The 18,274-nt window shown below is 48.8% G+C and overlaps 1 protein-coding gene across 10 annotated transcripts in view; it reads right to left on the reverse strand.

Annotated features, from left to right (window-relative positions):
* LOC139402445 (kelch domain-containing protein 3-like) overlaps positions 1 to 18,274 on the reverse strand; it is an 82,905-nt gene that overhangs the window by 42,646 nt on the left and 21,985 nt on the right. For all 10 annotated transcript variants that reach the window (XM_071146395.1, XM_071146390.1, XM_071146394.1 and 7 more), the window contains 2 exons: positions 12,225 to 12,438; positions 928 to 1,014 (listed from right to left, as the gene is read on the reverse strand). In XM_071146395.1, the coding sequence (XP_071002496.1) occupies positions 928 to 1,014; positions 12,225 to 12,438 (301 nt within the window). The remainder of the gene's footprint in view (positions 1 to 927; positions 1,015 to 12,224; positions 12,439 to 18,274) is intronic.

Here is an 18,274-nt window from a genome sequence, read left to right on the forward strand (position 1 = left end):
CTCCCTGCCTGTCCTACCAACACAACACTAGCTCCCTGCCTGTCCTACCAACACAACACTAGCTCGTACGTATCCTACCAACACAACACTAGCTCCCTGCCTGTCCAACCAACCCAACACTAGCTCCCTGCCTGTCCTACCAACACAACACTAGCTCGTACGTATCCTACCAACACAACACTAGCTCCCTGCCTGTCCTACCAACACAACACTAGCTCCCTGCCTGTCCTACCAACCCAACACTAGCTCCCTGCCTGCCTGTCCTACCAACAACACTAGCTCCCTGCCTGTCCTACCAACCCAACACTAGCTCCCTGCCGGTCCTACAAACACAACACTAGCTCGTACGTATCCTACCAACACAACACTAGCTCGTACGTATCCTACCAACACAACACTAGCTCCCTGCCTGTCCTACCAACACAACACTAGCTCGTACGTATCCTACCAACACAACACTAGCTCCCTGCCTGTCCTACCAACCCAACACTAGCTCCCTGCCTGCCTGTCCTACCAACAACACTAGCTCCCTGCCTGTCCTACCAACCCAACACTAGCTCCCTGCCGGTCTTACAAACACAACACTAGCTCGTACGTATCCTACCAACACAACACTAGCTCGTACGTATCCTACCAACACAACACTAGCTCCCTGCCTGTCCTACCAACACAACACTAGCTCGTACGTATCCTACCAATACAACACTAGCTCGTACGTATCCTACCAACACAACACTAGCTCGTACGTATCCTACAAACACAACACTAGCTCGTACGTATCCTACCAACACAACACTAGCTCGTACGTATCCTACCAACACAACACAAGCTCGTACGTATCCTACCAACACAACACTAGCTCGCACGTATCCTATCAAACCTCAGAGCGTAGAATGGATGGAGAATGTTCTTAGAACGGTTGATCACCTGGGTTGAACTTCCAGAGGTCATTGAAGTGTCGGTCCAGACGAGCGTTATAGCCCCCAAATATATACAGCTCCCCGTTGTAGGAAACTGGAGGAAAGGAAACAGGAAAATGAATATAACATGAACATATAGGGGAAATGTATTTCTGTTTAAAAAACATATTCATTCATATGACAAGTATCAAGGTCAAACAGCCACCCACCCTAAAGACACAAACAAACCTCAACAGGTACAGTGGGGCCCTAAAGACACCCCAACAGGAACAGTGGGGCCCTAAAGACACCCCAACAGGAACAGTGGGGCCCTAAAGACACCCCAACAGGAACAGTGGGGCCCTAAAGACACATAAACAGGAGCAGTGGGGCCCTAAAGACACCCCAACAGGAGCAGTGGGGCCCTAAAGACACCCAAACAGGAACAGTGGGGCCCTAAAGACACCCCAACAGGAACAGAGGAGCCCTAAAGACACCCCAACAGGAGGAGTGGGGCCCTAAAAACAAACCAACAGGAACAGTGGGGCCCTAAAGAAACCCCAACAGGAACAGTGGGGCCCTAAAGACACCCCAACAGGAACAGTGGGGCCCTAAAGACACCCCAACAGGAGTAGTGGGGCCCTAAAGACACAAACAGGAACAGTGGGGCCCTAAAGACACAAACACACCCCAACAGGAACAGTGGGGCCCTAAAGACACAGAAACAGTGGGGCCCTAAAGACACCCCAACAGGAACAGTGGGGCCCAAAAGACACCCCAACAGGATCAGTGGAGCCCTAAAGACACAAACACACCCCAACAGGAACAGTGGGGCCCTAAAGACAGACCAACAGGAACAGTGGAGCCCTAAAGACACAAACACACCCCAACAGGAACAGTGGGGCCCTAAAGACACAAACACACCCCAAAGGAACAGAGGGGCCCTAAAGACACAGAAACAGGAACAGTGGGGCCCTAAAGACACCCCAACAGGAACAGTGGGGCCCTAAAGACACCCCAACAGGAATAGTGGGGCCCTAAAGACACCCCAACAGGAACAGTGGGGCCCTAAAGACACACCAACAGGAACAGTGGGGCCCTAAAGACACCCCAAAAGGAATAGTGGGGCCCTAAAGACACCCCAACAGGAACAGTGGGGCCCTAAAGACACCCCAACAGGAACAGTGGGGCCCTAAAGACACCCCAACAGGAAGAGTGGGGCCCTAAAGACACCCCAACAGGAACAGTGGGGCCCTAAATACACCCCAAAAGGAACAGTGGGGCCCTAAAGACACCCCAACAGGAAGAGTGGGGCCCTAAAGACACCCCAACAGGAGTAGTGGGGCCCTAAAGACACACAAACAGGAACAGTGGGGCCCAAAAGACACCCCAACAGGATCAGTGGAGCCCTAAAGACACAAACACACCCCAACAAGAACACTGGGGCCGTAAAGACACCCCAACAGGAACAGTGGGGCCCTAAAGACACCCCAACAGGAACAGTGGGGCCCTAAAGACACCCCAACAGGAATAGTGGGGCCCTAAAGACACCCCAACAGGAACAGTGGGGCCCTAAAGACACACAAACAGGAACAGTGGGGCCCAAAAGACACCCCAACAGGATCAGTGGAGCCCGAAAGACACAAACACACCCCAACAGGAACAATGGGGCCCTAAAGACACCCCAACAGGAGTAGTGGGGCCCTAAAGACACACAAACAGGAACAGTGGGGCCCAAAAGACACCCCAACAGGATCAGTGGAGCCCTAAAGACACAAACACACCCCAACAAGAACACTGGGGCCGTAAAGACACCCCAACAGGAACAGTGGGGCCCTAAAGACACCCCAACAGGAACAGTGGGGCCCTAAAGACACCCCAACAGGAATAGTGGGGCCCTAAAGACACCCCAACAGGAACAGTGGGGCCCTAAAGACACAAACACACCCCAACAAGAACAGTGGGGCCCTAAAGACACAAACACACCCCAACAGGAACTGTGGTGCCCTAAAGACACAAACACACCCCAACAGGAACAGTGGGGCCCTAAAGACACAGAAACAGTGGGGCCCTAAAGACACCCCAACAGGAACAGTGGGGCCCAAAAGACACCCCAACAGGATCAGTGGAGCCCTAAAGACACAAACACACCCCAACAGGAACAGTGGGGCCCTAAAGACAGACCAACAGGAACAGTGGGGCCCAAAAGACACCCCAACAGGATCAGTGGAGCCCTAAAGACACAAACACACCCCAACAAGAACACTGGGGCCGTAAAGACACCCCAACAGGAACAGTGGGGCCCTAAAGACACCCCAACAGGAACAGTGGGGCCCTAAAGACACCCCAACAGGAATAGTGGGGCCCTAAAGACACCCCAACAGGAACAGTGGGGCCCTAAAGACACACAAACAGGAACAGTGGGGCCCAAAAGACACCCCAACAGGATCAGTGGAGCCCGAAAGACACAAACACACCCCAACAGGAACAATGGGGCCCTAAAGACACCCCAACAGGAGTAGTGGGGCCCTAAAGACACACAAACAGGAACAGTGGGGCCCAAAAGACACCCCAACAGGATCAGTGGAGCCCTAAAGACACAAACACACCCCAACAAGAACACTGGGGCCGTAAAGACACCCCAACAGGAACAGTGGGGCCCTAAAGACACCCCAACAGGAACAGTGGGGCCCTAAAGACACCCCAACAGGAATAGTGGGGCCCTAAAGACACCCCAACAGGAACAGTGGGGCCCTAAAGACACAAACACACCCCAACAAGAACAGTGGGGCCCTAAAGACACAAACACACCCCAACAGGAACTGTGGTGCCCTAAAGACACAAACACACCCCAACAGGAACAGTGGGGCCCTAAAGACACAGAAACAGTGGGGCCCTAAAGACACCCCAACAGGAACAGTGGGGCCCAAAAGACACCCCAACAGGATCAGTGGAGCCCTAAAGACACAAACACACCCCAACAGGAACAGTGGGGCCCTAAAGACAGACCAACAGGAACAGTGGAGCCCTAAAGACACAAACACACCCCAACAGGAACAGTGGGGCCCTAAAGACAAAAACACACCCCAAAGGAACAGAGGGGCCCTAAAGACACAGAAACAGGAACAGTGGGGCCCTAAAGACACCCCAACAGGAACAGTGGGGCCCTAAAGACACAGAAACAGGAACAGTGGGGCCCTAAAGACACAGCAACAGGAAAAGTGGAACCCTAAAGACACAAACACACCCCAACAGGAACAGTGGGGCCCTAAAGACACAAACACACCCCAACAAGAACATTGGGGCCCTAAAGACAATGATAAAGGAACAGTGGGGCCCTAAAGACACAGAAACAGGAACAGTGGGGCACAAAAGACACCCCAACAGGAGTAGTGGGGCCCTAAAGACACCCCAACAGGAACAGTGGGGCCCTAAAGACACCCCAACAGGAACAGTGGGGCCCTAAAGACACACCAACAGGAACAGTGGGGCCCTAAAGACACCCCAACAGGAGTAGTGGGGCCCTAAAGACACAAAAACACCCCAACAGGAACAATGGGGCCCTAAAGACACCCCAACAGGAACAGTGGGGCCCTAAAGACACCCCAACAGGAGTAGTGGGGCCCTAAAGACACATAAACAGGAACAGTGGGGCCCTCAAGACACCCCAACAGGAAAAGTGGGGCCCTCAAGACACCCCAACAGGAACAGTGGGGCCCTAAAGACACCCCAAAAGGAACAGTGGGGCCCTAAATACACCCCAACAGGAACAGTGGGGCCCTAAAGACACAAACACACCCCAACAGGAACAATGGGGCCCTAAAGACACCCCAACAGGAATAGTGGGGCCCTAAAGACACCCTAACAGGAACAGTGGGGCCCTAAAGACGCCCCAACAGGAACAGTGGAGCTCTAAAGACACAAACACACCCCAACAAGAAAAGTGGGGCCCTAAAGAAACCCCAACAGGAACAGTGGGGCCCTAAAGACACCCCAACAGGAACAGTGGGGCCATAAAGACACCACAACAGGAACAGAGGGGCCCTAAATACACCCCAACAGGAACAGTGGGGCCCTAAAGACACAAACACACCCCAACAGGAACAATGGGGCCCTAAAGACACCCCAACAGGAGTAGTGGGGCCCTAAAGACACATAAACAGGAACAGTGGGGCCCAAAAGACACCCCAACTGGATCAGTGGGGCCCTAAAGACGTAAAACACACCCGAACAGGAACTATGGGGCCCTAAAGACACAAACACACCCCAACAGGAACAGTGGGGCCCTAAAGACACAAACACACCCCAACAAGAAAAGTGGGGCCCTAAAGACACCCCAACAGGAACAGTGGGGCCCTAAAGACACCCCAACAGGAACAGTGGGGCCCTAAAGACACCCCAACAGGAATAGTGGGGCCCTAAAGACACCCCAACAGAAACAGTGGGGCCCTAAAGACACCCCAACAGGAACAGTGGGGCCCTAAAGACACCCCAAAAGGAATAGTGGGGCCCTAAAGACACCCCAACAGGAACAGTGGGGCCCTAAAGAAACGCCAACAGGAACAGTGGGGCCCTAAAGACACCCCAACAGGAACAGTGGGGCCCTAAAGACACCCCAAAAGGAACAGTGGGGCCCTAAAGACACATAAACACACCCCAACAGGAACAATGGGGCCCTAAAGACACCCCAACAGGAGTAGTGGGGCCCTAAAGATACACAAACAGGAACAGTGGGGCCCAAAAGACACCCCAACAGGATCAGTGGAGCCCTAAAGACACAAACACACCCCAACAGGAACAGTGGGGCCCTAAAGACACCCCAACAGGAACAGTGGGGCCCTAAAGACACCCCAACAGGAATAGTGGGGCCCTAAAGACACCCCAACAGGAACAGTGGGGCCCTAAAGACACCACAACAGGAACAGTGGAGCCCTAAAGACACAAACACACCCCAACAAGAACAGTGGGGCCCTAAAGACACAAACACACCCCAACAGGAACAGTGGTGCCCTAAAGACACAAACACACCCCAACAGGAACAGTGGGGCCCTAAAGACACAGAAACAGTGGGGCCCTAAAGACACCCCAACAGGAACAGTGGGGCCCAAAAGACACCCCAACAGGATCAGTGGAGCCCTAAAGACACAAACACACCCCAACAGGAACAGTGGGGCCCTAAAGACAGACCAACAGGAACAGTGGAGCCCTAAAGACACAAACACACCCCAACAGGAACAGTGGGGCCCTAAAGACACAAACACACCCCAAAGGAACAGAGGGGCCCTAAAGACACAGAAACAGGAACAGTGGGGCCCTAAAGACACCCCAACAGGAACAGTGGGGCCCTAAAGTAACAGAAACAGGAACAGTGGGGCCCTAAAGACACAGCAACAGGAAAAGTGGAACCCTAAAGACACAAACACACCCCAACAGGAACAGTGGGGCCCTAAAGACACAAACACACCCCAACAGGAACATTGGGGCCCTAAAGACACAGAAACAGGAACAGTGGGGCCCTAAAGACAATGATAAAGGAACAGTGGGGCCCTAAAGACACAGAAACAGGAACAGTGGGGCACAAAAGACACCCCAACAGGAGTAGTGGGGCCCTAAAGACACCCCAACCGGAGTACTGGAGCCCTAAAGACACCCCAACAGGAACAGTGGGCCCTAAAGACACCCCAAAAGGAGCAGTGGGGCCCTAAAGACACCCCAACAGGAGCAGTAGGGCCCTAAAGACACAAAAACACCCCAACAGGAACAATGGGGCCCTAAAGACACCCCAACAGGAACAGTGGGGCCCTAAAGACACCCCAACAGGAGTAGTGGGGCCCTAAAGACACATAAACAGGAACAGTGGGGCCCTCAAGACACCCCAACAGGAAAAGTGGGGCCCTCAAGACACCCCAACAGGAACAGTGGGGCCCTAAAGACACCCCAACAGGAATAGTGGGGCCCTAAAGACACCCCAACAGGAAAAGTGGGGCCCTCAAGACACCCCAACAGGAACAGTGGGGCCCTAAAGACACCCCAACAGGAATAGTGGGGCCCTAAAGACACCCCAACAGGAACAGTGGGGCCATAAAGACACCACAACAGGAACAGAGGGGCCCTAAATACACCCCAACAGGAACAGTGGGGCCCTAAAGACACAAACACACCCCAACAGGAACAATGGGGCCCTAAAGACACCCCAACAGCAGTAGTGGGGCCCTAAAGACACCCCAACAGGAACAGTGGGGCCATAAAGACACCACAACAGGAACAGAGGGGCCCTAAATACACCCCAACAGGAACAGTGGGGCCCTAAAGACACAAACACACCCCAACAGGAACAGTGGGGCCCAAAAGACACCCCAACAAGAACAGTGGGGCCCTAAAGAAACCCCAACAGGAACAGTGAGGCCCTAAAGACACCCCAACAGGAACAGTGGGGCCCTAAAGACACCCCAACAGGAATAGTGGGGCCCTAAAGACACAAACACACCCCAACAGGAACAGTGGGGCCCTAAAGACGTAAAACACACCCCAACAGGAACTATGGGGCCCTAAAGACACAAACACACCCCAACAGGAACAGTGGGGCCCTAAAGACACAAACACACCCCAACAGGAACAGTGGGGCCCTAAAGACACAGAAACAGGAACAGTGGGGCCCTAAAGACACCCCAACAGGAACAATGGGGCCCAAAAGACACCCCAACAGGATCAGTGGAGCCCTAAAGACACAAACACACCCCAACAAGAACAGTGGGGCCCTAAAGAAAGAAAGAACAGGTCATGGAGGAGAGAACTGCAGTCAATATAACATAATGACATCATAAAAGTAAGAAAGCGGGACAATTTTACCCTTCTCTGTTGAATAATGAATGCATTGACATTAGTCTTCTCTGTTGAACTTATAATGAATGCATTGACATTAAAGTCTTCTCTGTTAATCTTATGCTGAATGCATTGACATTAGAGCCTTTTAATTGCCACTGTTCATAACTGAAAGTGCTTTAGAGATCAACTCTGCCAAAATGCTATAATAACAGTTAAAAGGTTGAAAAATGCAACGTCTGTCTGTGTGTCTGTCTGTCTGTCTCTTACAGGCTGAGTGGCTACGTCGTCCCTCTGGTGGGAGCTGAGCAGTGGGGCCCTAAAGACACAGAAACAGGAACAGTGGGGCCCTAAAGACAATGATAAAGGAACAGTGGGGCCCTAAAGACACAGAAACAGGAACAGTGGGGCACAAAAGACACCCCAACAGGAGTAGTGGGGCACAAAAGACACCCCAACAGGAGTAGTGGGGCCCTAAAGACACCCCAACAGGAGTAGTGGGGCCCTAAAGACACCCCAACAGGAGTAGTGGAGCCCTAAAGACACCCCAACAGGAACAGTGGGGCCCTAAAGACACCCCAACAGGAGCAGTAGGGCCCTAAAGACAACCCAACAGGAACAGTGGGGCCCTAAATACACAAAAACACCCCAACAGGAACAATGGGGCCCTAAAGACACCCCAACAGGAACAGTGGGGCCCTAAAGACACCCCAACAGGAGTAGTGGGGCCCTAAAGACACATAAACAGGAACAGTGGGGCCCTCAAGACACCCCAACAGGAAAAGTGGGGCCCTCAAGACACCCCAACAGGAGTAGTGGGGCCCTAAAGACACCCCAAAAGGAACAGAGGGGCCCTAAAGACAACACAACAGGAACAGTGGGGCCCTAAAGACACCCCAACAGGAATAGTAGGGCCCTAAAGACACCCCAACAGGAACAGTGGGGCCCTAAAGACGCCCCAACAGGAACAGTGGAGCTCTAAAGACACAAACACACCCCAACAAGAAAAGTGGGGCCCTAAAGACACCCCAACAGGAACAGTGGGGCCCTAAAGACACCCCAACAGGAACAGTGGGGCCATAAAGACACCACAACAGGAACAGAGGGGCCCTAAATACACCCCAACAGGAACAGTGGGGCCCTAAAGACACAAACACACCCCAACAGGAACAATGGGGCCCTAAAGACACCCCAACAGGAGTAGTGGGGCCCTAAAGACACAAACAGGAACAGTGGGGCCCAAAAGACACCCCAACAGGATCAGTGGAGCCCTAAAGACACAAACACACCCCAACAAGAACAGTGGGGCCCTAAAGAAACCCCAACAGGAACAGTGGGGCCCTAAAGACACCCCAACAGGAACAGTGGGGCCCTAAAGACACCCCAACAGGAATAGTGGGGCCCTAAAGACACAAACACACCCCAATAGGAACAGTGGGGCCCTAAAGACACAAACACACCCCAACAGGAACAGTGGGGCCCTAAAGACGTAAAACACACCCCAACAGGAACTATGGGGCCCTAAAGACACAAACACACCCCAACAGGAACAGTGGGGCCCTAAAGACACAAACACACCCCAACAGGAACAGTGGGGCCCTAAAGACACAAACACACTTACACAGGAACAGTGGGGCCCTAAAGACACCCCAACAGGAACAGTGGGGCCCTAAAGACACAGAAACAGGAACAGTGGGGCCCCTAAAGACACCGCAACAGGAACAGTGGGGCCCTAAAGACACACCAACAGGAAAAGTGGAACCCTAAAGACACAAACACACCCCAACAGGAACAGTGGGGCCCTAAAGACACAGAAACAGTGGGGCCCTAAAGACAATGAAACAGGAACAGTGGGGCCCTAAAGACACAGAAACAGGAACAGTGGGGCCCTAAAGACACAGAAACAGGAACAGTGGAGCCCTAAAGACACAAACACACGCCAACAGGAACAGTGGGGCCCTAAAGACACAAACACACCCCAACAGGAACAATGGGGCCCTAAAGACACAAACACACCCCAACAGGAACAGTGGGGCCCTAAAGACACAGAAAAAGGAACAGTGGGGCCCTAAAGACAATGAAACAGGAACAGTGGGGCCCTAAAGACACAGAAACAGGAACAGTGGAGCCCTAAAGACACAAACACAACCCAACAGGAACAGTGGGGCCCTAAAGACACCCCAACAAGAACAGTGGGGCCCTAAAGACACCCCAACAGGAACAGTGGGGCCCTAAAGACAAAAACACACCCCAACAGGAACAGTGGGGCCCTAAAGACACAGCAACAGGAACAGTGGGGCCCTAAAGACACACCAACAGGAAAAGTGGAACCCTAAAGACACAAACACACCCCAACAGGAACAGTGTGGCCCTAAAGACACAAACACACCCCAAAAGGAACAATGGGGCCCTAAAGACACAGAAACAGGAACAGTGGGGCCCTAAAGACAATGAAACAGGAACAGTGGGGCCCTAAAGACACAGAAAAAGGAACAGTGGAGCCCTAAAGACACAAACACAACCCAACAGGAACAGTGGGGCCCTAAAGACACAAACACGCCCCAACAGGAACAGTGGGGCCCTAAAGACACAGAAACAGGAACAGTGGGGCCCTAAAGACACAAACACACCCCAACAGGAACAGTGGGGCCCTAAAGACACAAACACGCCCCAACAGGAACAGTGGGGCCCTAAAGACACAGAAACAGGAACAGTGGGGCCCTAAAGACAATGAAACAGGAACAGTGGGGCCCTAAAGACACAGAAACAGGAACAGTGGAGCCCTAAAGACACAAACACAACCCAACAAGAAAAGTGGGGCCCTAAAGACACCCCAACAGGAACAGTGGGGCCCTAAAGACACCCGAACAGGAGCCGTTGGGCCCTAAAGACACCCCAACAGGAACAGTGGGGCCCTAAAGACACTGCAACAGGAACAGTGGGGCCCTAAAGACACCCCAACAGGAAAAGTGGGGCCCTAAAGACACCCCAACAGGAACAGTGGGGCCCTAAAGACACATAAACACACCCCATGTGACAGCAAGTCTGAAAGGTCATGGAGGAGAGAACTGCAGTCAATATAACATAATGACATCATAAAAGTAAGAAAGCGGGACAATTTTACCCTTCTCTGTTGAATAATGAATGCATTGACATTAGTCTTCTCTGTTGAACTTATAATGAATGCATTGACATTAAAGTCTTCTCTGTTGATCTTATGATGAATGCATTGACATTAGAGCCTTTTAATTGCCACTGTTCATAACTGAAAGTGCTTTAGAGATCACACCAACAGGAAAAGTGGAACCCTAAAGACACAAACACACCCCAACAGGAACAGTGTGGCCCTAAAGACACAAACACACCCCAACAGGAACAGTGGGGCCCTAAAGACACAGAAACAGGAACAGTGGGGACACCCCAACAGGAACTATGGGGCCCTAAACACACCCCAACAGGAACAGTGGGGCCCTAAAGACACAAACACACCCCAACAGGAACAGTGGGACCCTAAAGACACAGAAACAGGAACAGTGGGGCCCTAAAGACACCTCAACAGGAACAGTGGGGCCCTAAAGACACAAACACACACCACAATTGGAACAGTGGGGCCCTAAAGACACCCCAACAGGAACAGTGGGGCCCTAAAGACACCCCAACAGGAGTAGTGGGGCCCTAAAGACACACCAACAGGAGTAGTGGGGCCCTAAAGACAACCCAACAGGAAAAGTGGGGACCTAAACACACCCCAACAAGAGCATTGGGGCCCTAATGAAACCCCAACAGGAACAGTGGGGCCCTAAAGACACCCCAACAGGAACAGTTCCTAAAGACACCCCAACAGGAACAGTGGGGCCCTAAAGACACAAACACACCCCAACAGGAACAGTGGGGCCCTCAAGACACCCCAACAGGAACAGTGGGGCCCTAAAGACACCCCAACAGGAACAGTGGGGCCCTAAAGACACCCCAACAGGAACAGTGGGGCCCTAAAGACACACCAACAGGAGCAGTGGGGCCCTAAAGACACCCCAACAGGAGCCGTGGGACCCTAAAGACACCCCAACAGGAACAGTGGGGCCCTAAAGACACACCAACAGGAACAGTGGGGCCCTAAAGACACCCCAACAGGAACAGTGGGGCCCTAAAGACACATAAACACACCCCATGTGACAGCAAGTCTGAAAGGTCATGGAGGAGAGAACTGCAGTCAATATAACATAATGACATCATAAAAGTAAGAAAGCGGGACAATTTTACCCTTCTCTGTTGAATAATGAATGCATTGACATTAGTCTTCTCTGTTGAACTTATAATGAATGCATTGACATTAAAGTCTTCTCTGTTGATCTTATGATGAATGCATTGACATTAGAGCCTTTTAATTGCCACTGTTCATAACTGAAAGTGCTTTAGAGATCAACTCTGCCAAAATGCTATAATAACAGTTAAAAGGTTGAAAAATGCAACGTCTGTCTGTGTGTCTGTCTGTCTGTCTCTTACAGGCTGAGTGGCTACGTCGTCCCTCTGGTGGGAGCTGAGCAGTAGCAGTGTTCAGCCAGCTGTTGGTCTCTGTATCAAACACCTTTATCTTGTTGCAGTAGATCTCATTACTAGAGTGGAACGGACCGAAGCGATCTGCTCTGCCTCCAAACACAAACATCTTAGTTCCAATGATGGTGGCAGAGTGGAAGTCCCTCCAACGAGCTGGAGTACCCTGGAGAGGAGAGAGGAGGGGGGAAAAGATAGAGGGGAGGGGGGATAGAGGAGAAGAGAGGAGAGAGAGAAGAGGGGGGAAGAGAGAGAGGGGAGGGGGGATAGAGGAGAAGAGAGGAGAGAGAGAAGAGGAGAGGGGGGAAGAGAGAAGGGAGATAATGGAGAAGAGAGGAGAGAGAGAAGAGGAGAGGGGGGAAGAGGGGAGAGGGGAGGGATAGAGAGAAGAGGAGAGAGGGGCAGAGAGGAGAGAGAAGGGTGGAGAGGGGCGAGGAGAAGGGCAGAGAGGGGAGGAGAGAAGAGCGGGAAAAGGGAAGAGGTGCGGACAGGGGAGAGGAGAAGGGCGGAGAGGGGAGGAGAGAGGGAAGAGGTGCGGACAGGGGAGAGGAGAAGGGCGGAGAGGGGAGGAGAGAGGGAAGAGGGGCGGACAGGGGAGAGGAGAAGGGCGGAGAGGGGAGGAGAGTTAGTGGTGATGGTGACAGAGAAGAAGTCCCTCCAACAAGCAGGATTATCCTAGAATAGAGGACAGAATCTCCTTCAACATATCTAATGCCTGTGGATTTCTGAACATTACGTGCCAAACAAATGGAGGTATTTTGGATGTAAAAATAATCTTTATGGAACAAAAGGAACATTTATTGTGTAACTGGGAGCTCGTGAGTGCAAACATCCAAAGATCAAAAGGTAAGCGATTTAATTTATTGCTTTTCTGACTTTCGTGACCAATCTACTTGGCTGCTAGTGTTTGTAATATTTTGTCTACTGAGATGTTCTTACATAAACGCTTGTTATGCTTTCACCGAAAAGCTGTATTGAAATCTGACACACCAGGTGGATTAACAAGCTAAGATGTGTTTTGCTAGATTGCACTTGTGATTTCATGAATATAAATATTTTTAGTAATTTAATTTGGCGCGCTGCAATTCAGCGGGTGTTGATGAAAATGATCCCGCTAACAGGATGGGTGCGTCAAGAATTAAGGGAACTATACAGTCACCTCTCATGGTAGACCATGTGGATCTGTTTGGGTTTTCTGTTTAACAAACATACTTAGTGGAGGGGGAGCCAGGCCATTTAGGATCTTGAATACAAGACATGCGTCAGTGTATTGCACAAGATTTTCCCAACTCAGGAGCTCATGCTTTCTGAGGATGTAAAAGTGATGATGGCTATTGGGCTTCCTATCAAGCACTTTGAGAGCCTGTTTGTGGACAGACTGAATAGGTCTTAATGTTGTACAGCAGGCTTGGGCCCAAACTAGTCAAGCAGTATGTTAAGTGGGGGAGTATCATAGATTTGAAGTAGTTTTGCTACCTCTGTAGTCAAACAATTTCGTATAAATCAGAAATTAGCTAGGTTGAATTTGGTTATTTGAATGACCTTTTTCACATGTTTTTTAAAAGAGAGATTACAGCTGAGTCTTTCTGGGTAAGTCTCTAAGAGCTTTGAACACCTGGATTGCACAATATTGTTACTTTCAAAATTCTTCAAGCTCTGTGAAATTGGTTGTTGATCATTGCTAGAAGGCCATTTTCAAGTCTTGCCATAGATTTTCAAGCAGATTTAAGTCAAAACAGTAACTCGGCCATTCACTGTCTTCTTGGTAAGCAGCTCCTGTGTAGATTTGGCCTAGTTTTTTGATATTGTCCTGCTGACAGGAGAATTCATCTCCCAGTGTCTGGTGGAAAGCAGACAACCAGAATATCCTTTAGAATTTTGCCAGGGCTTAGCTCCATTCAGTTTTTTTTCTATCCTGACAAACTCCCCCGTCCTTAACAATTACAAGCATACCCATAACATGATGCAGCCACCACTATGCTTGAAAATATGGAGAGTGGTACTCAGTAATGTGTTGTATTGGATTTGCCCCAAACACTTTGCATTAAGAACAAAAAGTGAATTTCTTTACCACATTTTTTACAGTACTAGTTTAGTGCCTTGTTGCAAACAGGATGCAAGTTTTGGGAATATATGTATTCTGTACAGACTTCCTTCTTTTCACTCTGTCATTTAGGTTAGTATTGTGGAGTAACTACAATGTTGTTGATCCATCCTCAGTTCTCTCTTATCACAGCTATTAAACTATGTAACTGTTTTAAAGTCACCATTGGCCTCATGGTGAAAATCCCTGAGCGGTTTCCTTTCTCTCCAGCAACTGAATTAAGAAGGACGCCTGTATCTTTGTAGTGACTGGGTGTATTGATACACCATCTAAAGGTGTAATTAATAACTTCACCATGCTCAAAGGGATATTCAATGTCAGCTTTTTTACCCATCTACCAATAGGTGCCCTTCTTTGCGAGACATTAGAAAACCTCCCAGGTCTTTGTGGTTGAATCTGTGTTTGAAATTCACTGCTCGACTGAGGGACGTTACATTTAATTGTATGTGTGGGGAACAGAGATGAGGTAGTCATAAAATCACGTATAAAAAACTATTATTGTATACAGAGTGAGTACATGTGACTCGAGTCCATTTTGACTCCTGAACTTATTTAGGCTTGCCATAAGATAGGGGTTGAATACTCATCGACTCAAGACATTTCAGCCTTTCATTTTTAATTAATGTGGAAAAATGTCAAAAAACACAACTCCACTTTGACAATACATGGGGTAGTGTGTTGATCAGTGGCTAGTGACAAAACAATTACAATACTAACATCCGTTCGGATATTCGAATAACTGTGCACATCCTTAACCCGAACATAAACAGTGCCCTCTAGTGGGGAGAGATTTCAGGTGCACTGCCACACCACAGCAAGATGTGTGACTGACTACGACCTTGATTTCTGAAGCTCTTAAAGCTGCAATGTCACTTTTTGGGCAACCAACCAAATTTACATAGAAATGTGTGTTATAGATCTGTCCCTCATTGAAAGCCAGTCTAAGAAGCTGTAGAGCTGTTCCATGGGCACCAATTACAGTGTATTCTTCCCGTTCCCATTCTTAAGTTTAGTTTTTGCGTAATTTCTTTCAATTTTGAACACCAATTTCAAACATAAATATACAATATTTTTGGATATGGAAAATATATTTCACAGTAGCTTAGATAAGATTATTGTGGTAAACTGTGGGGTATTGGGTTGAGCATGCAGAGATTGATACAGAGACAGGGAGGTTTTAGTCCGCAAAAACAACTTTACAAAGACAGAAAATAAAAAATAAAATCACTAAGATTTGGCGCGGTCCTTCTCTACTTTTGCTTGGTGTCGGTCTCTCCCCGCTCTCTCCAGCGGTGTGCCATCGTGCTCCTTTTATTTGGCCTCGGCTGGTTGGCACTTTCCTCTAATTACCTCCACTTAGCTGTCCGTGTCAGGGTGTAAAGTTCCCGTATCCCCAGCAGAGGGAGCCAACGTCACCTCACGTACCTCACCTCTATTACCATCCCCCGAGGTAGACCTCCTGGGATACAACATGATCTACACTATACTTTCTTGTTTTGTCACAAACTGAAATAAGACAAACTAATTTCTGCATAGTGCATCTTTAAACTGAATGTAACTATCTCATGTCAAACTGTTTGATACAGGAGATGAACTACACAAGGTAGCCTAATTAATGACCAACTTCAACACTAGTCCCCTTCCCACACTAGCCCCCTTCCCACACTAGCCCCCTTCAACACCCTCCATAGTGTCTTCCTGGTCTCCCTACCTCGTCATTCAGTGATCACCTGAACAAGAAGGCCCAGGTGCAAGCTCTCTAAGTCAAATACATAGTTAACCTCTTTCAGTTAGGGGGCACTATTTTTGTGTTTGGAAAAATAACGTTCCCAAAGTAAATGGCCTATTTCTCAGGCACAGATGCTAGAATATGCATTTAATTGACAGATTAGGGTAGAAAACACTTCCAAAACTGTCAAAATATTGTCTGTGAGTATAACAGAACTGATAATGCAGGCGAAAACCTGAGGAAAATCAAACCAGGAAGTGCCTTCTATTTTGAAAGCTCCATGTTCCATAGCCTGCCTTCACTCCATTTAAAGAGATTTAAACCAAATTCCGTTTCCTACGGCTTCCTCAAGGTGTCAACAGTCTTTAGACATAGTTTCAGGCTTTTATTTTGAAAAATGAGCAAGAAAGATAACATTGTGTCAGGTGTTTGCATGAGTTTTGCTTGCACAACAGAGCTTGGGCAGCAATAGTCTCTCCCTCTCCTACTGAAAAAGACAGTTGCGGTGATATATTATCGATTATATATTTTAAAAACAACCTGAGGATTGATTATAAAAATTATTTGACATGTTTCTTTGGACATTACGGTTACTATTTGGAATTTTCGTCTGCGTTGTCGTGACCGCTCTTTCCTGTGGATTTCTGAACATAACGCACCAAACAAACTGAGGTATTTTGGATATAAAATAATCTTTATGGAACAAAAGGAACATTTATTGTGTAACTGGGAGTCTCGTGAGTGAAAACATCCAAAGATCAAAAAGTAAGCGATTAATTTTTATTGCTTTTCTAATTTTCGTGACCAAGCTACTTTGATGCTAGGTGTACATAATGTTTTGTCTAGTGATCGATAAACTCACAAACGCTTGGATTGCTTTCGCCGTAAAGCATATTTTCAAAATCTGACACGACAGGTGGATTAACAAAAGGCTAAGCTGTGTTTTGCTATATTGCACTTGTGATTTCATGAATATAAATATTTTTAGTAATATTATTTGAATGTGGCGCTCTGCAATTTAGCGGTTGTTGATGACAATTATCCCGCTAACGGGATGGGTAGCGTCAAGAAGTTATTAAACATTCCTGCATAAAGTGTTTGATGACATGTACAACACAAAGATGAACCTCTGGTAGTGGTGTGTGAGGGACTATTGAAGTAATAGTGAATATTAGCTCATGTTCGCGGTACACCTGGTAATCCGTCTGTCCCTGCGACATTGTGAATGTTGACCTGTTTAAAAGGTCTTACTTACATTGGCTACGGAGAGCGTGATCACACAGTCTTCCAGAACAGCTGATACTCTCATGCATGCTTCAGTGTTATTTGCCTCGAAGCGAGAATAGAAGTTAATTAGCTCGTATGGTAGGCTCGTGTCACTGGGCAGTTCGCGGCTGTGCTTCCCTTTGTAGTCCGTAATAGTTTGCAAGCTCTGCCACATCCGACAAGCGTCGGAGCCGGTGTAGTAGGATTGAATCTTAATCCTGTATTGATGCTTTGCCTGTTTGATGTTTTTATTTGAGGGCATAGCGGGATTTCTTATAAGCTCCTTGAAAGCGGCAGCTGTATTGTACATGTTGCATATATAATTTCCTTCATTATAATATTGTCCAAAATAACAGCAATATGTAACTTCAGAATTTTCCCATATCACTACATAAAACTTTACAGTTTTCACCCTGTAGTGATATCGTTTTCAGCAGGCAAGGTATGGGCAGGGTAACAATATAATGTAGTGTAAAATTCTCTCCCTTTTAGTTCTTGGCTGATTACCAGAGGATGTTTAAGGGCCTTTCTGTTATGTACACTCAATAAAACTGGACTGGTAACACCAACCCCCAGGAAGTGAAATGGTCTCAAACTGGACTGGTAACACCAACCCCCAGGAAGTGAAATGGTCTCAAACTGGACTGGTAAAGCCAACCCCCAGGAAGTGAAATGGTCTCAAACTGGACTGGTAAAGCCAACCCCCAGGAAGTGAAATGGTCTCAAACTGGACTGGTAAAGCCAACCCCCAGGAAGTGAAATAGTCTCAAACTGGACTGGTAACACCAACCCCCAGGAAGTGAAATGGTCTCAAACTGGACTGGTAACGCCAACCCCAGGAAGTGAAATGGTCTCAAACTGGACTGGTAAAGCCAACCCCCAGGAAGTGAAATGGTCTCAAAC

Source organism: Oncorhynchus clarkii, unplaced genomic scaffold, assembly GCF_045791955.1.
Source record: "Oncorhynchus clarkii lewisi isolate Uvic-CL-2024 unplaced genomic scaffold, UVic_Ocla_1.0 unplaced_contig_8789_pilon_pilon, whole genome shotgun sequence".
NCBI lineage: Eukaryota > Metazoa > Chordata > Actinopteri > Salmoniformes > Salmonidae > Oncorhynchus > Oncorhynchus clarkii.